Source organism: Anas acuta, chromosome 9, assembly GCF_963932015.1.
Source record: "Anas acuta chromosome 9, bAnaAcu1.1, whole genome shotgun sequence".
Taxonomy (NCBI): domain Eukaryota; kingdom Metazoa; phylum Chordata; class Aves; order Anseriformes; family Anatidae; genus Anas; species Anas acuta.
The window spans coordinates 25,261,361-25,281,028 of NC_088987.1; the positions used below are offsets into that span (position 1 = coordinate 25,261,361).

The 19,668-nt window shown below is 42.3% G+C and overlaps 1 protein-coding gene across 2 annotated transcripts in view; it reads right to left on the bottom strand.

Annotated features, from left to right (window-relative positions):
* The window catches only part of PLOD2 (procollagen-lysine,2-oxoglutarate 5-dioxygenase 2), a 46,914-nt gene extending 27,550 nt beyond the window's left edge, over window positions 1–19,364 (bottom strand). For both annotated transcript variants that reach the window (XM_068692250.1, XM_068692249.1), the window contains exons 1-3: window positions 18,992–19,364; window positions 6,073–6,164; window positions 4,548–4,684 (exon numbers count right to left, since the gene is read on the bottom strand). In XM_068692250.1, the coding sequence (XP_068548351.1) occupies window positions 4,548–4,684; window positions 6,073–6,164; window positions 18,992–19,106 (344 nt within the window). In that variant the 5' untranslated portion in view covers window positions 19,107–19,364. The remainder of the gene's footprint in view (window positions 1–4,547; window positions 4,685–6,072; window positions 6,165–18,991) is intronic.
* Between the last annotated feature and the right edge of the window lie 304 nt (window positions 19,365–19,668).

Consider the following 19,668-nt stretch of genomic DNA (forward strand, 5'->3'; position numbering starts at 1 on the left):
AGTTACATGTTGTTGAATCAAATCTAAATTAACAGCACTGAAAAAATCGAAATGAGTATAAATGATTACAGTATAACTCTCCTTTGTACTTGATAGTACATATAAAAGCATGAATGCACAAACCACTTCAAGATTCGTTTCACATAGCATTCAATGACAAATATTGGAACCTGAACATAGACTAATTTAATGTTACTGTCTCAGCAGCAACATGTGGGCATTCTTATTCCACAATCTTAGTCACCAAAAATCAGCAATCCTGGAATAGAGCAGAAGAAAGGTACAGGTCTGACCTTGATCAAGATCTTGTTCTAAGTATTTGAGCTGGGTTGAAAGGAAGGACAGTAGTACCCACTCCAGCAGTAAACAAAACTTTTTGCATTTTGCATTGCAATGTATTACTCAGCAATAGTGCCAAGAGACCAACCCTTCCTGCCTTCTAGTACTTGTTTATTACAGTTCTGAATTTTCAAAAGCCCTTTCTTCAAAGGGGATTTTATACAATTGGACTAAGAAAACTGAACAGCTGGATTACAAATGCAACAGATCTCCACCACAGAGCAAAGCATGAGCCCTGGAGAGGAAGTGTATTATGTAGTCTATATAAAGCAAGTGGTTTTCTGCAAACTTTTGTTTTTCTGTAACTTTGGCAGAAGAATGTATGAAAAAAGTATAATGTACATTTTGGAACTTCCCAGTTTTACAAAAATGCCTATTTCAGCCCAAAATATACAGAAAAATACTTCCCTCCCTTTCCCATTCAATTGGTGTAGCCCAATCAAAACCAGAATGAGCACGAAGATCAAGGAAGAAACAGGAGACAATAACACAGATTTGTCTGAGGCTTTAACTTAATAGCTTGTGGCAGGCAGGCTGTGCTTCTCCTCTTTGATCAGGTTAGAGGTACTGCAGGCAGGCACTGCAGGCAGGCACAAAATATCCCTAGAACATTGCTTCCCAAGATGTGTCATTCTGGAAAAGAGCCAAAGCTGTGCAACACGCTGGGCTAGCCGCAGTGTCTGCTTGGGAAGGGGATGTGCTACTTAATGCAGCACAGTTAATACAAAGCACAGCACAGAGTTCAGCTCAGAACAGATAAACTCTATCAGCCATTATTGTAAACTTTACAAACTAAGGGATATTATGCAAGAGCATGAATCCACCATGTACTTATGTTTTCCAATGATTTTAAGATCATAGAATGTCCCAAGTTGGAAGGGACCCACAAGGATCATGGCCTTCTGTTTGTCAATGAGGGCAAGTAAAGCTGTAACCTGCACGCTTATTCCACACTCCCTCCCCAGGCAGTGCCTCCACCTCCTGCCCCTTGCTGCCAATCCCTCACCAGCTGCTTTACAGCATTTTCTCTCCAGGCAACAGGAAAACTTCTAGAACCAAGCTAAAACTGATATAGCAACCACTTGTCTTGTTTATCTGCTACATCAGATTACGTTAAGTGTATCCAGCACTTAACTCCTGCCATAAAGAGAGGACCCACCTCAGGTTTAGGCTACTAAGATCCTTGCAAAATGGGTCCCAGGAGAGCTGACACTCTTTCTAGGGAAGGAGTGTGCACATGACTTGTGGTCTAATTTTGAGCAGATCAGAACTGGCCAAAGGAGAGAGTTATATCCAGCAAGAAGCAGGCTGTCCTAGCAAGCTGGAAGAGCTCACATACTCTTATTTATTCTTCATAAATCCTGATTAACTAGAAGGCGGGGGGGGGGGGGTGGCGGAGAGCAGAGGGGAAAGAGTTTCCAGAACTCCAGCCCCATTTCCTGAAGCTCCCAGATGGCAGATGTTCAGGGCTGGAATCCTTCATCCTTCCCTCCTGTTTTGCAGCCACAACCAGAACTGAACATGTGACTTTTGCACCTACAGCTTTTACAACAGTAAGGATTTGTTACTATTTGGGCTGCAAGTTAAGAGCTCAAACTACAAGCAAGAGGGGGCTTGCTGGTAACCATGCGCATTGGCAATTCCTGTCTCACATTTTGTATTACTTACATGGACTATTAGGCCCCACAGCCACCTTGCTGTTTCTCCACCAGAACCACACCTGACTAGCATTTTCTGCATCTCCAAATGGTTACCCTTCACTTCCTAAGGAATGTTTGAAAAAGCGATTGAGATTTCAGAAATCTTCCATGACCCAAGCCAATAGCTGTGGGAGTTCTGGGTGAGCAGCCACAGCACCAACCATTTCAGTCCAGTCTACACTGGCCCTTAGCCAGTTCAATCTGAAATGCTCTAAAGTAAACCAGCAGTTAGCTCATGCCAAAACAAGCTTAATTTAAATATTATTCCATCTGCAGGCAGAGTGTTTTGCTATCTGCACCTAGACATAAACCATTCACTAAGGAACTGAGTAAGTTCAAACTATTTTCAGATTTGCGAGCCATCTAAAAAAAACACAGCTCAGAAAATGGCAAGAAGCTACATTTAAACAAACAGCTCACTAGAAAGGACTTGCTTAGTTACAGTAAGTAAACCAGATGTTTCCTTCCCACCCCTCAGTTTAATATTTCAGATGCCTGACAATTAATATAATGAAAATACTTGAAAAAGAAAGGGAGTTCATTATATTTGACATTTCCAAATTTAGTGCTGTTTCCCAATATTTAAATTAAAAACCAAGATTCCTAAAAATTAAAACACTCATTACAATTAAAACATAAGGCTAGAATCAGAAAGAAAACTCTCCTTCCCCCTTATTTGGAGGCTGTTCCACTAGCTTTAAGTCAATATATGCATGGGATTGTTGTCTTCAAGAATGTGGAAGCCTGAAATTGCAAATTTTCATGGAAAGAAAGATTATGGCATCTGTACTTCAACACACGTAGTCCTCTGTACACTCTCATCCATCCCTATCTAACAGCCCACCCCAAAGAGAATAAATTATGTTGGAGAAGAATTTCAGCTATACAGAAACTGATAAATTTGCATCTTTTGCCATATAGAGAGAAAATATTGAGGCATCATGATAAAAGTTTCAAAACAAAAGTCAGAGTACATAGCAATCATTCTGGAAACATTTGATTCATCTGAGTCTCGTAAAGAACAAAATCGTCAAGATTACACTTAAATGCGTGTCAAGTTTTGGAAGATCAGTAGAACAGTATAAACATGTAATATTTACTTTATGAAAGATACTTGATTTCCACATATTGAATGCAAAACTGCTAATCAAGTCAAAGAAAATAATTGAAGAAAATGAACATATAGCTCTAAACTGTATGCTATTTTTAAAGTCACTTGTAAAAATAATATAAGATATTTAAACCATTTCCCATATAAAGCTTGTTCATAAAGTGATTAAGATGACTTAAACATAGGCTTTCTAACTACCTCCTACTTATCACAAGAGGCTAAGTTTAAAAAGAAAAAATGAATTGCATCTTTAAAACTGCTGCCAGTTTAATAGGCTACTCCAACTTTAACTTCGGCTAAGCGACAAGTGAACTTTTCATTAAATAGTACTGTCAGACCACTTTTTCCTTGTGAAGAAGTTTGCTGAACAGATCCTGACCAGCTTCTGAATTGCAAAAGGGTCCCTCAAATTCTTGAGCTACCAAATGGAGAGGCAAGTTAAGTGCTGAAGAGAAATCCAGAAGCAGACACCTCAAAACAAGTCAGTAACAGAGCACCAACCATGCACAGAGCTCCAGGCTTGCACTCAGCTGCCCCCAAAGAGCTGGCTGGCTGTGCTCAGGGTTGCATGCCTCTCATTCAGGGCCTGGCCCTGCAGCCTCCTGTAGTATTCCTTCAGTGCTATGAGCCCACTCTGGCATGGAAGACCTCGGTGATGGCCTGAGCTGAGTTCTTAGCCCCTCAAATCATGCTCTTATCACAGGAGCAAGAGAACAGGATGGGGGGAAAAAAAGGCAGAGAAGCTATGGAAAAAAAAAATCTGGTTTTGAACACATTTGTGCTCCCTGTTTTCTGAGGCAGAAAGAAAGCTATCAGGCCTCTAGTGAGGAGGTTCAGGCATAGCCCTGCAGCACTCTCCATCCATGCTTCCACCACACAGGCAGCACAGGCACGGGGGACCTATCTGGCACAGAGTCTGTTTCAGTTCTCTAGCATAGAAGATGTCTCCATAAGTGCTTTCCTCAAGAGCCCATTTTCTAGTTTCCTCCACATCATCGATACTTCACGGATCAAGATCACGCTCTGATGCTGAGCACTTGATTTCTGGAGCTGCTTTTGCCACCCCTCACTCATAGCTCACAGCCACATCCTGCATTACAACAGGGGAACAGGGGAAGGATACATGGTTGCCTCAAAGCCTGTCAGCTCCAACAACTTTTTCCACTGCCTCAAGGCAGCAGAACTATGAGAAACTCTTACATCTGTAAATCCTTTAAAAATACCAAAAAAATAGATGACTGCTCCAAGCACAATCTATTTTTATGAATGGAGAAAAATAGAAGCAAACTCAAACAGAGAGAGGGAGAAGCAGCATGCAACTTTCAGCATGTCACATCAGCTACTTTTGAGTGACTACCCAGACTAAAATGTAAAGGCAACACACCAGGTTTGCTCACCATTCGACAAACATGACAATCAAGTCCTCTTGATCAGCATAGCTTTCTATGCCTTCTTTCAGCAGTCGAACTTTCTGCCCTCCACCAATAGAGTTAGCCAGCTCACCACCTCTCCACTCTTCGCCTTTTCCAAGTACCTGGAATAAGGAAAAAGTGCTTTTTGCTGGTACCAAAAACAAGAGGCTTTTTAAAGTAGATCCTTATTGAAAACAGATGTTAAAGCAGAAGCAACACATTAAAGCACATCAAGCCAGCATTTCCAGCATCATAAGTTTTTCATGTCTGAAGCAGCATTCAGCACAATGACATCACTGCAAAAACATGAGACACATTTCTTAACCAAATAAGAAGTGAGCATGCCTTCTTCAGAAAAAGAAACTGAATAACTGTTTAAAGTTTGTATTAGAAAAAACATTCTGAATAAGACCTTTAAAAGACAATGTAATTGTTTTAGAAACAGGAAGCATAAGAGGGGTTGGATCAGAATATTATTAATAAAAACCCAAGCTCCAGTCTTCCCAAAATCCCTCCAGAACACTTTTATAAAAAGGATGGATTTCTCAATTTACAGAGTGCAGCTAAAATCTGATAAACAAAATTATCCCCTAGCCAGGTCTTATAACCTATTACACCTTAAACCTTTTGTGGGTTTTGAGCATAAAGAACAGAAGATTTTTTGAACTCCTAGTATATGCAAGAACTGCACTGCATAGTGTTTCAGACAACCTGCAAAACTAATCAGCATACCCAGAGCCCAGGCGTCCCAGGTGCTTCAGCACTGCATTAACATATTAGGAAAGGTTCTCTCAGTCCTCCAAGTTCAGCATCTGATATTAAACTTCAGAGACCCAAATCATGTCTTAAAGTTTAGACACTGTGGTAAGCAAGTGGAAAGTTATCACAACATGATCTGAATATTCCTGGATTTTCTCTTGCAGAACCAATTTGTATAGAAGTTTACAAGGAGGTTAGTGCTTTCCTTTTTGCCCCCAAGGTCACGTCAAGGCCAACCTCAATATGTGACATATGGAAATGCAGAACAAGGCATAAAGGGCTGGGAAGAATGACAGAAACATTTTGTGCTCTCTGAGAACTACAAGTTCTCAGGAAGCACAAGGAAACTTGCAGTCGTGACCCTCCCTCCTTCCCCACAGCAGGGCCCCAGCCTTGGTTAAGGAGGACAGGGATACCCAAAGCCTTTTGTGCTGCCACTGCAACTTCCAGAAGCAGTCACGCACCTGCTCAAACAAAACAAGGAGCACTGAAAAGCAAGGCTACATGATAAATCACAACAGAGCTTACAAGCAACTGTAGACACTGGCCATGGTATTTACTAACCTACAAAAAAAGTTCCTAAGGCAGTAGAAGAAGCACCCCCCAGAGCACAGGCAGCAGGGCCACCAGCAGGGCTCTGTGACTGTCTTACCTTATCCCAGAGCATGCCCAAGCCAATACACCTTCATCTACTACTGTGCCATCTTAAAGGCTGTGCAGTATGAATAACTGGCATGAGAACATACAGTACCTTCACTGTGTAGTTGAAGTGCCTTGCAGTTTGCATGAAGCGGTGAAAGCCATCAGTTTCTTTAGTTGCTACAGTAAAAACTAGGAGTTTATCTGTAAGACAAAAGGAAGGAACACATTAATAAGCTTTCAGGCCACAGTTATAACAAAAGCACGCTGTACAGCACCAGATCAAGGGGCTTTACAACTCACCTGCATCTGATTCAAAGAGATGAGGCAAACATGCTGTCATATTACAGGCAGGACAGACAAGAACATTGCATTTAAAATTATCCTCAGGAAGAGGAAGCAAAGTAACATCTGCTCTGTAAACAACTGGCTCAAGAGATAAAGACAAAGCTAGTATGACTGCTGGACAGGAAGGAATCTTTGAAACAAAAGTAGTTTATTACTTCTCCATCTGAGCTAATCCTGTCACAGGACTGAATGGTACCAGAGGACTTCACCCAGCAGTGAGCAGAGGAAACCAGTCCCCTAGCAGGTTGCGTGTCCTTGATCGGAGACAAGAGCACGTGTGTGTTTTTTTTTTTATTTGTTTTATTCAGAATCTGATGTCTGCAGGTTATACCAGGTGTAATTTTGACCTCTTAACTGCATGCAAGCAAGTGGCCATGCAATCAACTTCCTTTTCATATCCTAGGGCTTTTGCATATCCTAGGGCTTTTGACATAGTTCAAGTGAGGCCATGAATTCCCACATAACAGCTTGATATTTTCCCAATTAAATGACTGGACAATGTTCCATACCTTATGCAATATACTGCATAATTGGAAACTATCAAAGATACAGGACCCCTATCCAACATCAAGTTTTTAAATCAGACCTGCCTGAATCCCAGAGCACATTGCAGCTCTCCCATTTGGCCCGAGTTCAAGTAACAGCGGCCCTAGTCACAGTGCCTGTTGTTGCCTCACTTCCCTATAAAACATCCTCTGGGTTGATCCTCACTAGCACAGTAACACCTGCTAGAGGTGGCTGCTGTGAAAAACATTTGTATTAACCCTTCGGTCTCTTCCACTCTTGCAGACTTTGCAGCCCTCAGATACACAAGAGCTCATCTCAACTAAACCATGCCACTAAGTTCTACATGCACATGTTTCTTGAAGCCCTCCAGTGATGGTGGTCAACCACTTCCCTGGGCAACTTATTCCAATGCTGCACAACCCTTTCAGTAAATATATGGTATGTATATATGATGCTTTCTCTACCAGTCTCAGTTTGTAGGTTTTTGTGACCTGGATGTGGTTTCTCTATACCCTGAACCACTTGATCCATTTCTTCACCTTGCTCTTACCTAGTCATTCACCAAACTGATGTAATCTTTAAACAATGACAACCACACATGCCCAGTACCTACTCCATAAAAACCACAATTTTGCTTGTTCCGAATAGACCTTTTGCAGCTTTGCACTGGCACTGCCCAAGTTCAGCTGCAGACAGCGCTACCTGCCCTCCCCTCATTCATGATTTTGGGGACTTCTTCCATATTCTTCCCACCCAGCTTTTGTGGGGACACACCACTCACTGACTGGTCCTAGAGAAGATTTTACCTGCTGGCTCTGCCAACCAGACTGATACTCCTGTAACAGAGTACACAGCAAAGAAACTGGCAATATTTAAAATGCTTCAATCAACTCAACCTGGACACCCAAAAATTTGGAGAAGACAGTTTTAAAAGGTGTATTACACCATCTTTTTTCCATGAGAGCTAGGAGCCTTTTGTAAGCAAGAATCAGAACAAAATCCCATGAGTACACCTCAGAAGGGCAGCAGAACCCTCACAGAGGATTCCAGCACAATATACTCACACTGACTCACAGACATAAGCACAGCAATAATAGTTCATTACATTCTTTTAAAGGTCACAATCTAAAGTAATTCTACAGGAATCACCACAGAATAGTGGAAGAACATGATATCTTAGATTATGGCTAAAACAGAACTGATTACAGAAGGTAGGATTTTTCACTATGGAACAGATAAAGGAAAATCTGATCATACCAGACTGCACTACCAAGCCGAGTGAATCCATTACTGACAGTTTCCTAGATGAACAGAAAAGCACTGACTGTAACTGCAAAATTTGGTAGCGGTAGACATTTTTCCGTCTAGTCCTAGTCTTCAGTGGAACTTCCTGAGCAATGCAAAGAGCAAGGATCTCAAAACCAGAACTTGACTACATGATATAAGTGATAAGATTTGGACTGCATCAGATCTATTTTATCCCCCACAGTAGCTAAGTCTAATAGAGACAGTATTAAATATACAAGTACTGTCTGGCAAATACAAAATAATTTAGCATTCTATATGTGATACTGTTACTCTATTTTAAATGAGACCCACAGTAATTCCACCTACACACTGTTCATGCATTTCAAGACTCACTGTGCAGTCTGGTATGTTACTTGAGTTATATTGACATGAAAATGAAAGAATCAGTATGACGCTCATAGTGAATGAAGCCATCTAAATAGACTGCCTGTGACAGTTTTACAAACATTCACAAAATAAACAGGAAGCTATTTTTATAAAGGTTCTGTTTACTTTGGAAATGCTTTCTTTTCAGCATACTTGCAAATGTTTTTTGTTGATGTTTGTGTGTTGTTGTTTTTTTTTTTAAAACAGATGAAGAGATTTAAAATGCATTATTTCAATGTCTATGCTGCACTGCCACAGACCTTTACCTGCATGTGGTACTTAAATATTTTTTACGTGCAGCAGAATTGTAATTACATTATTTAGAGTATTTAGAAATTTTATTTAGAGTCTGTAAATAATCTCAAACTCTAAGTAGACTAATTAGTCTTAGTGGTTGTTTGTTTTGGTTCTTGGTTGGTTGCTTTTGTGCACAGTCTGGCCTGTTTCAAATAAAGGAGCCGAAAAGACACGCTTTTATCCTGTAAAAAAGTGGGCACAGAGAAGACATAGCAGAGTATATCTGTGCACTGTTAGCCAGTTTCTCAGACCCCCAGCAACCACTGTGGCCAGGTACTCCCCAGTAGGTGAGCTACAAAATTCTCAGCCTCCACAGAAACACCGTGATGGCCTCCAGCTGAGGCAATACAGCTCTGCTTTGCCACTCAGCTTGGACACAAACCCCCACCGTGCCCTCCACCCAGAGGCCTTCCCACAGGAGCTCTGCTGCACAGTCTTACACCCAAGACTTGAGCTATCTAGCTTCTGTCTGACTGGCCCCCATAAGGAGGGACAGATGTGCACATGGCAGTGCTCTCCAACTATAACAGCACCCTCAAAATACAAAAATACAGGCAAAACCACAAACGCAGCAGGCAGCCACTGCCCTGCCCACACAGGCTGCCCAGCAGGGCCTGCAGCCCACCACAGCTGTCACTGCAGGGGTCACCATGCCTGGCACCCGCTCCTGCGAGCAGAGGCAGTCTGTGTGAAAACGGAACACAAACCCTATACTGAGGTTCAACAGGAAGGCATGGGAAGAAAAAGAATCTCTTCAGAGCTTCATGCCAGATATGATGGTGCTGAAGTTACTACAGTGCAATTATTCCAGACAGCTTTCAGATAGTTACATTCACAAAACAGCTGTTCTGTTTTGAAAACAAGCCTGAGAGCACATGTTCGGCCAAGAAAAGTATATCCAGTGACAAGCAGAATTCATTTTTACGTGCAAACTAGGAAACCTTTTAGTTCTCAAGTTGTGAAAGACAACATTGCATATAGAGCTCAGGCAACACATTAAGAAACCCAATGAATGTTTATCAAAACACTTCACTCCTTTTGTGCTGCTACTATCATGGATCTGACTGTATCACAAATATTTATTTTCAGAAATAAGAGCCATAAGGCAGAACCTTTGTTTGCACTGATTTGCATGGTGAAGTCTCAGCCTGTGCTGCCATGGCAGGACTGCACTAAGTTGTGGTGACCTCTCTGCTCATACCTTGAGAAAGGAACAGGCCAAGTGCTGCAGTCCTCACACACCTACATGGTTCTTATTTATTGTGAGTGAACACTGACAGATTACTACGTAATTCCTACCAGGAGTTACGGGCACCAGCACAGTAGCTTTAGAGCAGCCAAAAATGAGGCTGTTGATTACAGCCACATGGGAGCTGACATTTAGCCCTCGGATTCAACTGCCGGGGACTTCTCTGGGGTAGGCATAAGCTGTGAAAGTCAAACAATATCTGCACACAGCATCATGTTATGCCATTGAATCCTATGCCTATCTGTAAAACTAGCTGCTTATAATGGTAAATAAATGACTGGTTCTTCAAAGATGGTTTGATCCATGTCCTAGTGTCTATAGGAAACAGTCTTATTGCAAAGTAATACACCAAAGGTTTCCAGCAAACAAATGATCAAATTGCTAGAGGCTATGGAAAAGCTTTGGGAACTGGAAATCTAATAGGAACACCTCCATGGATTTTAAAGACAAATATATACACACTGTCAAAGACAGATATCACAGTTCTCTAGGGAAAGCCAGGTAACCTTGGCAGTTGTCTGTGTGACTTTAATCCAAGGCATAGGCTTGGGCAGATGCCTGGAGGGGAGAAGGCACATGGACACATTCAGGTGCAATAAAGAAGCTATGTAGTTGTATCTGTTATTTCTCCCAGACCTCTAGAAATGGGGGGGATAAACAGGATACAATTTTCAAAAAAAGAGACTGGATTTAGCTTGCCTTTAAACCACACTGGAGTATGCTTCATCACTGGAGAGATGAACTAAAATGTTACACAGCTGAAAGTGTTTTCAGTCTGGATTCCTCCTCTGTCACACAGCAAGAGCACAGTCATAAGAAATGTTTAAAAGCATGGTAAACTGAGAAGTAGCTGTCAGAATGACACTAAACAGTCCCAGCTAACCACAGACTTCTGATTGAACTTCTGCTATTATTTATTATTTCCACAGATTAACTGTTAATAAGAAAAAATAAGGAAAAGTTTGTTTGGTTTTTGATTACAGCTTTCAATATGCCTGCTTATTCCCACAGCAGACAACCTACCCCACAGCCAGTCACCAGAAACTGAGCTGAATGCAGACGTTGGATGGCATTGAAGGGAATGAGAATGCAGCCAGTGGCCCAAATGGAACCTGAGGACTTGTCCTCACACTATTTTCCTTCCTCATGCACCTCACATAAAGCACAGTGATCAACAAAATATGTTCTGAGACTTTCAGTAGTCTGAATTAGAAACCAAATGAACAGATAATTAGCAGTTTACTCATTCTTTCCATCCTCCTTGCCTGAAAAGGGAAGGTTTGTGTCTAGAGGAGAAATCAACATCAGCAGCCATGGACACAGCACAGAAACTTTCAAACCAGCAGCTCCTGGGGATACCTCCCAGCATGTCACCAGCCCAGGTGGTTTGTAGAGTAAGCCATTTTAACATCATTGCCCCAAAAAGCAAGTGGAGTTAAAGAATGACAATAGTACAGGCTGAGCTGTATGCAGGTCAGCTAGTACGCTGTGAAAGCATGATCCACACATCATTATAGATTCTTATAATTTCATGATAGAACAGTAAGTTTTGGAAGAATTAAAGGCTACTTAGTAATAGACTACAACTAACCTCCTGTAATTTCTCTAACAGATGAGTTATATTTCTGGAAGTTATCCCAGAAAAATGTAAAATCCTGTCCAATATCTTCTGAACAAGACAAAACTTACAGAGATCCAAACAACTCAAAACTACTATGCCAACTAAGAAGTCAGAATGCTAAAGACCACTTTCAAAACTCAGACTTTTAGCACAAAAGCTTTTACTTGTCTTTCAGAAAGACAGTATTAAACTTATCAAAAGGAAAACCTTTTCCTCTAAACAAAAAAAAAAAGTTATAGCCTTAACCTTGAATCTTAAGCCGAATAAACTTTTGAAAATCCACATACTCTAAAAAGATGAGTTGGAAACAGAATAAACCCATCACACGTAATGTAACCATAATTACAAATTATACCTACATATATATACCTGGCTAATGTAATCCAGCAGCAAACAAATGAGATCTTCAGTACACAATGTGAAAAAACACGAACTTTAACACATGCATCTATCCTGTGGTATTTTACATGACTTCCAAAGAAAGTAGTAAGCAATTCTGGTAAGAGTTTCTGATCAAAGCTGCTAGCAAAACAAGGTGAAAGAGTCACATAAAGCTGTTTATTTCACCCCAGATTTTCTGAATAGCACTGGATGTACTGAATAGCCAGCATGGTCTTTCTTAGGAAAGCTGTCCCTAGCCAGGCTACAGGACTAGTGAAGGCAGAAAGCCTTCAGAAGCAGTCTAGGGAAAAAATATAAAATGTATAGAATGTATAATTGCCCAGTTTGTTAGTTTCAACAGCTGGTACTGTTGCAATTTCCTCAGTAACAATACACTTTGCCTGCTACAACCTTTTGCTGCTTCTCATGTGTTTGTTTTTTTTTTTTTTAAAGGAACAAAGAAGCTGCACTAGCAGAAATTAGTGCTTACAGTAAGCAAAATTGCTCTGAAATTTTCTCATAACACAGAACTTATACGAGATTGGCACATACTAATACACAGTCCCTGAACAGGGCAGTAGGTTTATTTTTCATGCTATGTGAAATTGATGCTCTCTACTTAGAAAAGTCAGGAAAAAAAATAAAAAAGATTTAACATTCAAGAGTCCCCGTATTATTAAAAACATCCACAATCTAAATCAATCTATAAAGAGACAAACAGTGCATTTCAGCATCTAAAGTCTGCTATAAAAATAGTAAAGATTCCTCATGCAAAGAAATCCTCTCCCGTTAAGTCACAGCCCACAAGGTGCAGACAGGCAGTTCCCTCCTCCATACATCCCAGCTCCACAGCAAGCCTGTGGTTCTGCCGCTTACTGCCTGCCTTCTACCACATTATTTCTGGTGTCACCTTAATACAGCATCTGAAATGCTTATATGGAAGTGACCAACTGTTGAATATAGCTGGTTTGAAAAATAATAATAAACAACACCTGGTGATCAACTCTGTGAGGCACATACACATTGTCAGATAAAGATCAGCAACTACTCCCAATATTAATACACAACCATTTTTAGAAAACATTTGCAAGTTGGCTCCGCCTCAGCTATTATACATATATATTAATTTTTAAAAAATTATTTTCAATTCAGTAGTACTGCAGCCAACACAGGCTCATTAAGACCTGTGTGTGCACTCATCAATCACCCCAGTACTGGCCACTGCTCAGGCCCGCACTCCTAATGTGAGACTTCCTGAACAAACCCAGACACAAGCTGCAACACTTACAGGGTTTTTCCACCAGCTGCAGGAGACTTGGGTGAGACCCTGTTTACTGAATCAGTCTGTAGTAGAACAAAGACAAGACCTATTTCTTAGTCTCCAAACAAGAAAAAGAATTATTAATGAATGGTTGCACATGGTATCTTTGCAAAGCATGAAGCAACTCCAAGGAGAGCTGCCCAGCTTCCTGATATGCAGCAAACAGATTGGGTGATGGGGTTACAGCAGTTTATGAGTGCCCAGATGGCAGTTAGACACAGAAGAGAGGCAGGGATAGAGCCACAGCAGCAGCTGGGCATGTTCATGCCTGATGGACAGTCTGGCTGTGATCTGCCACCGAGGCTGCACAGCTGGGGCCAGGGGACAACTAACATCAGCTGCTTGAGTGAGAAAGGTTACTCAGCTTCCACCTTTTAATAGCCTTGCCCTTTGTCTCTCATAAATGTGTGTCTGTAGAAGAGCATGCTGCTGGCTAAGCTGTTATTCAGGAAGTCCAGCTGTTTAAACAAGCGGTCACACACAACACCAGGCATCATTAAATCTTGTTTGTGGACAGCTAATCAAGCCATCAGTGAAACTCTGCAATTAAGATTTGCAATAATGATATTTCCTTTGACTAGTATTTGTTTAACAGAGTGGAGCTGAAGCTGTCTTGAAGAGGCATAACCAACCTGGATGCCTGCACTCTGTCCAGCCTGCTTCCAAACACTGGACATGCAAAAGACAACCTCTGATCTCCACAGCCCAGCTTGGACTGTTTCAGTAACTGAACAGAAATGCAGGCCCCACAGCTCTGGGAGGAGAAAACCACACTTTTCAGAGGCCTTTTCTATGTGAAAGAGGGACTACAACTCCACACTTGCAACAGAAAGGTTGTGTCTGTCCCAAGCAAGCCATTCCTTGAAGCCACAGAACAGCACACAGGACTTCTGTCCTGCTTCTGACACCAAACACCAGGAGACAGTATGAATGATGTGTATTTCAAGGCACTTATAACAAACAGCCAAGACTAGCAACCTCAGTTACTAGGTTTATGGACCCAGTCCTGATCTTACACAAACACATGTTTTACAGTGATATAAAACAGAATTAGTGAACTGCTTATGAAAACCTAGAGAAATACTTTGTTGTATTAAACTTTCATGCTAGATTCAAAACTACACAATCCAGTTTCACTTCTTTTTAAATGGCAGAGAACTTCAGTTGCTAAACAAGATACATTTTATCTTCTGCACAGTTGATTTCAGTGAGACCCTCTGGTGGTCAATGTACTTAATCTGCCACTTAGATGCCCCCAGGTACAAAAATAACTCTCAAAGGAACAGCACTTAAACACCAGATCTATTTTTGTTTAACACTTTCCTGTCTTTTTTCTTAGTTTGTTTGTATTTTTTCCCTAATCAAATTTCTGCATTACTTATAAATACTGCATATGTCAGCTTTAAAGACATTCGCAATTACATTTCCAAGGATCAGTACTACCATCAAAATGGACACACACCCATGTCCTACATCTGTTTTCTAAGAAAATCCACAGTGGACCAATTGAGTTGCAACTTATTACAAGGAAAAAAAAAATGTTAGAACACTTTCAAAGGATAGCCTGAAAGTACTGGTGGGCCAACCACTAAAAGTGATTTTCTTTACAGTTTTCCTATAAATTAGGATGTTTTAACTAAGGCAGAGTTCTATTGATTAGCCTTAAAGTATTAAAGAAGTTGATATGTAATTACTTTGTATTACATCACAAAAATAATTGTTTTAAAATAAATTTAAGCAATCCATAGTAATCTACAGTATTTTTGATTTTGATTTGAATAGGAATGTATTGAAATGATCATATGTTAACTCCTTAATTTATCTACCAATAATCTAAATAGTTCAACAATTAGTAGATACCTGAATTTCTGTAGTGCTTGTTTTGAAGCAATATGAAACTCTTAATTAAAAATAAAGACATGTAAGTAGACAATGAGAACATGGAAGAGGCAGATTACTGTCAAGATATCAAATTAAAGATTTATTCTATTTCTTTGTGTTTGCACCCCTCCCCCACACACACTACAAATTATTTCTTTTGAGAAGCTAGAGTTCATGTTATAATCTGTTGATTTTATTTACATAGTCTCCTCATGGCCAGTATAGTCTCTACTTTTAAAACTGAATTCATCATAAAGAAATACCAAAAAGCAGTTCTACCACAGAACTTACAGCATATACACCAGTGGTGTCAGACTGTGCTTGCAAGCACGTATTCCTCGATGATTAAGTGTCACTTATTCTACGACATTCACGACATTCCTACACACACAGACACATTCTTGTTACGGATCTGTTTGGTCAAGTTGTGCTCCGTGCTGAAGGGAACTAAGCTCTGTGTTTAAATTAAGAGAATAAAAATATTCTTCACTTTCAAAATCTCTCTCCTTGCTGGTCCCTCAAGAACTATAAAAACAAACATTATAAATTAAAATAAAATGCCCTTATTGTGACCATACCTGCTCTTCATGCCAAGAGAAATTACTTGACACACTGCTCCAGTGAATTAAGTTTTAAACAGATTAGCAGCTCAACAGAAATGCAAAGGTGTTCCTTCTGATCATGCAGTGTAATAGCGGTAGCTCAACAAACTAAACAGCTCCCTATGGAAAGGCTGAGTCACTCAAATAAGTAGGAGTGATGGTGAAAAAAGACAAGAACTCAGACAAATTATGACTCTCCAGAATATTCAGACAGTGCAAAAATGTTTGAGAAATAATCTTAGTTTAGATCCTTGACAGGAACATTTCAGGCAAAGCCTTCCTGGCTAGCATAACATGGTGGTCATTCCACTGCACTTTTACACAGTAACTTACAGCTATGTTACTTTCTCCTGTTTTAATTAGAAATGCATTTTCTGGTTAAAGATCTGGTGATCTTACTTGATTGCACTGCATATCTCAGCAAGAGCAATATCATATCCACCACAGGAAAGTAAAAACCTGACCAAAAAGCTCAAGTTCATTACTATTATTTCTTCTTCTTCAGAGACTTCCATTATGCAGCCTCTCAAACAGGTACTACAAGGACCTCAGATTGCCTACACAGTCTGCCTTCACACACAGCAATATATTCAAGGGGAAAAACATGTGATGGAAGGATGACTTTGTACCCTGATCCCAAATACTCCCCGGAAAACTGTGATGAAGGTGTCTGGCACACAGGTAAACCAGCACAGCCAGGGCCCTGGGCACAGCCATGCCTTTACCCCTCACCTGTTGGAAGCAGGTGACAGCACTCTCCTCCTGTCCTCACAGACACATCCTGTACAGAGGCACAGACCTCCTCGGGGACAGCACCAGCATAGCTTCACAAGCTCTTGCAGCAGTTTCAGATACTGTGGTGACAAGCTGGGACAAAAGCAATATCAGCACAATATAGAAAACTTTGCAAGAGGAAGATGGGGAGTGCTGTACTTACGGCCTCCACCAAATAGTCTTTCAGTTTTTTCAGTACGTGTTTAGATGCTGAAGTGATCAAATCCCCTTGCTTCTTTACTAGAGAGCCTCAGTGAAAGGGCTACAATCGCTGTAAATCACAATGCTCAGTTTGGCCGACCTCAAAATATGACAAGAGTAATGGCAATAGTACATGCTGCATCTCCAGGCAAACCCCCCGTAGCTATACCCATTACCTGCTATTGCCCGAAGTGCTTGCAGCCAGCACAAGAAGCCACACGGCCTAGCCACGTCAGCACTGGAAACCACCTCTGCTCTCCACAACAAACCCCAAATCCTCACCCCTGTATTTGGGGAAGCACACACAGATGGCAGTGACACCCAGTCAGCTCAACACCTGCCAGTTCACTGCTTTTACAACCTTCAGCAGCAACTGGACCACGCAGCCAAGTGACCAAGCCCACTGCCTCTGGGGAACGGACCCAATAACAGCAGGGAAATCCATATTCTCAGTGGGAAGTGAGAATGAAAAGTGTCTTTACTACCCCCTTTCCATGTCTCCTGCAGCACTGCATGGTAAGCAACAGGAATACACTGATGCCATTGTTCTACACTAAAACTTCTACATCTTCACCACCCAGGAGTCAGAGTCCACATACACACACAAAGAATAAAGAGAAGTAGACTAGACTAGAAAGTAAAGTCAGATTCTTAGAACTGAAAGCACACTAAGGGCTGTTCCTCTTCAAGCAAACACCACAGACTTGGGGATAACATTTAATGGTTAAAACTAGAATGAAAACGAGCAACACAGCAGGCAGCAGCTGGGGTCAAGAAACCACTCCTTGAGTAGCTTCTACTCAGCAGTTTGCTACAGTAGAATACAGACTTTTTGTGTAACATTATTTTTTATTATTTATCTAGATGTAGCAATCTGTTTATAGTTTGCTGAATCACAGTGTAACATCCACCACTCTGAACTACAGTCTGATTTTCACACCTTTGAACACCAGCAGGATTTAAAACCAGAACTCATTACTAGGCCAGCCGTTCGTTAACTTACATCGGCCTGAGATCCCACAGCTAAAACACCTAGCTTAAAAATACGTTGAATAGATACTGCAGAGAACAAATGTAACTGTGATTGCTACAACCAACTGCCAAGGGAGCCTGCCCTGACCGCAGACTTCCCTGACCACAGACACAGGAGCTCAGTGTTTTGCCCAAAACACACCCTAGGAGGCTGCAGCTCTGCAGGCCTGCCCTGGCCCAGACAGCAGTGCGCAGGGTGCTCAGAGCATGAGCAACAGCACGCACTGCAGCCTTCAGAGAACCCCACAGAATGACCAAAAGTAGCAAAAGATAAAAGCTGGGCATGAGCAGTGCCTGATATCCCTCCACACCAAGTTTTTTCTTACACTGGTTATCAGCTAAGGCAGCAGATTTCCAGTCAAAAATCAGAACTTGCTGGAAACAAGATCATAGAAAGCAGAGCTTATTTCAGCACACCAAAATGAAAATTAAGCCAGATAATAAAAATAACTTGATTACACTCTTGAGTAAACAAGGCAAGAAATAAAATTACTTCAGATTTCATGTGGTAACAGTTTAGTAGGATGGAATACCTTTCTATTTCTAGAACAGAAATACAGACTCTAAAGCAGCACTCGCACAGGACATATGTTCTGGCATATAGTCTGATGCACATGTGTTTGGACACCTCTCTTTGAGGGAATTTCCTGTATACATTCTTTTATTTTACATGCTGAAGATAAAATTGCTTTCTACCTTCTGGCTCCTCGAAGCCAAAGAGACTACAAAACACAAGGAGCAATGAGAGAACAAGACTCTGAGGGCCGGCTTACTTTTTGCCTGAAAAAGCGCACTTCTCTGGGAGCTTCTAGTTTAGGGCAGAGGCAAACAGGCTGTGCTTTCCCTAGCAGCGGAAAAAAAACGTTTCCATCACCACCTTGTCTGTTAAAAGGGAAGAAAGCGAGGGGGCGGGAGAAAGGCATAGCCTCTGGCTTCCCAGCAGGGGATCTATTTTTACCCTCGTGCCTAGGCTGAGCCCTGCATCCCTCTGCGGGTTCCGGCGCTCCTTCCGACAGCAAACTGGGGCGCTGCCGACCCCATAAAGCACAGACACGAATTAAACAATTAACCCATAACCGCGGCAGCTTCCAGCCTGCGCAGCGCAGCCCGGGGCTCTCCCTCCCGCACCGCTCCGCGCCTCACCTGCGGGGCCGGGGCTGGGGCCGGGCCCGGGGCTGCGCTCCGCCGCCGCTGGCAACACCAGGCTGAGCAGCAGCAACAGGAGGAGGCGCGGGGGCCGTGCTCCGCTCCTCGCCATCTTCCCCCTCCGCACCCGCCGGGCTGCCGCCGCTCCCCAAAGCTGGGGCGGGGTAAGAATAAATATTTTAAAAAGGTGGGGGGGGGAAAACGGTGCTGGGAACCCCGCAGCGCCGCTCCTCCTCCGCAGCAGCAGGCAGGAGCGCGGGGCGCTGCCGTCCGCCCCAGCCTTTATAGGGCGACCGGGAGCGCAACGCCAGCCGCTGCCGCGCCCGGCCGCACGCTGCCGCCGCCACCGCCGCCGCCGGGGGCGGAGCTGTCCCATAAACCACGCCCGTTTGGCCGCTAAGTCGCGCCCCTTTACCGACAAGCCCTTCCCTCTGCGCTAAGCGCCGCCTCCGGGTCGCGAGGCCCCGACCCTGGCCAGGAGTAGCCGTCCCCGCGCTGCGGTGCCCCGCGCGTGAGGCGGGGCGTTGAGTGCAGCAGCAGCTGGCGGGTGTGGATGGCGCCTGGGAAATGTTCAAACGCTGAGGACTAAATCCAAACGAAAAATTAGTGCTGAACGCAGGATTCATGTATTTAAGACCCACTTGTGTAACAGTCAGGGAGACACCTCATTTTTT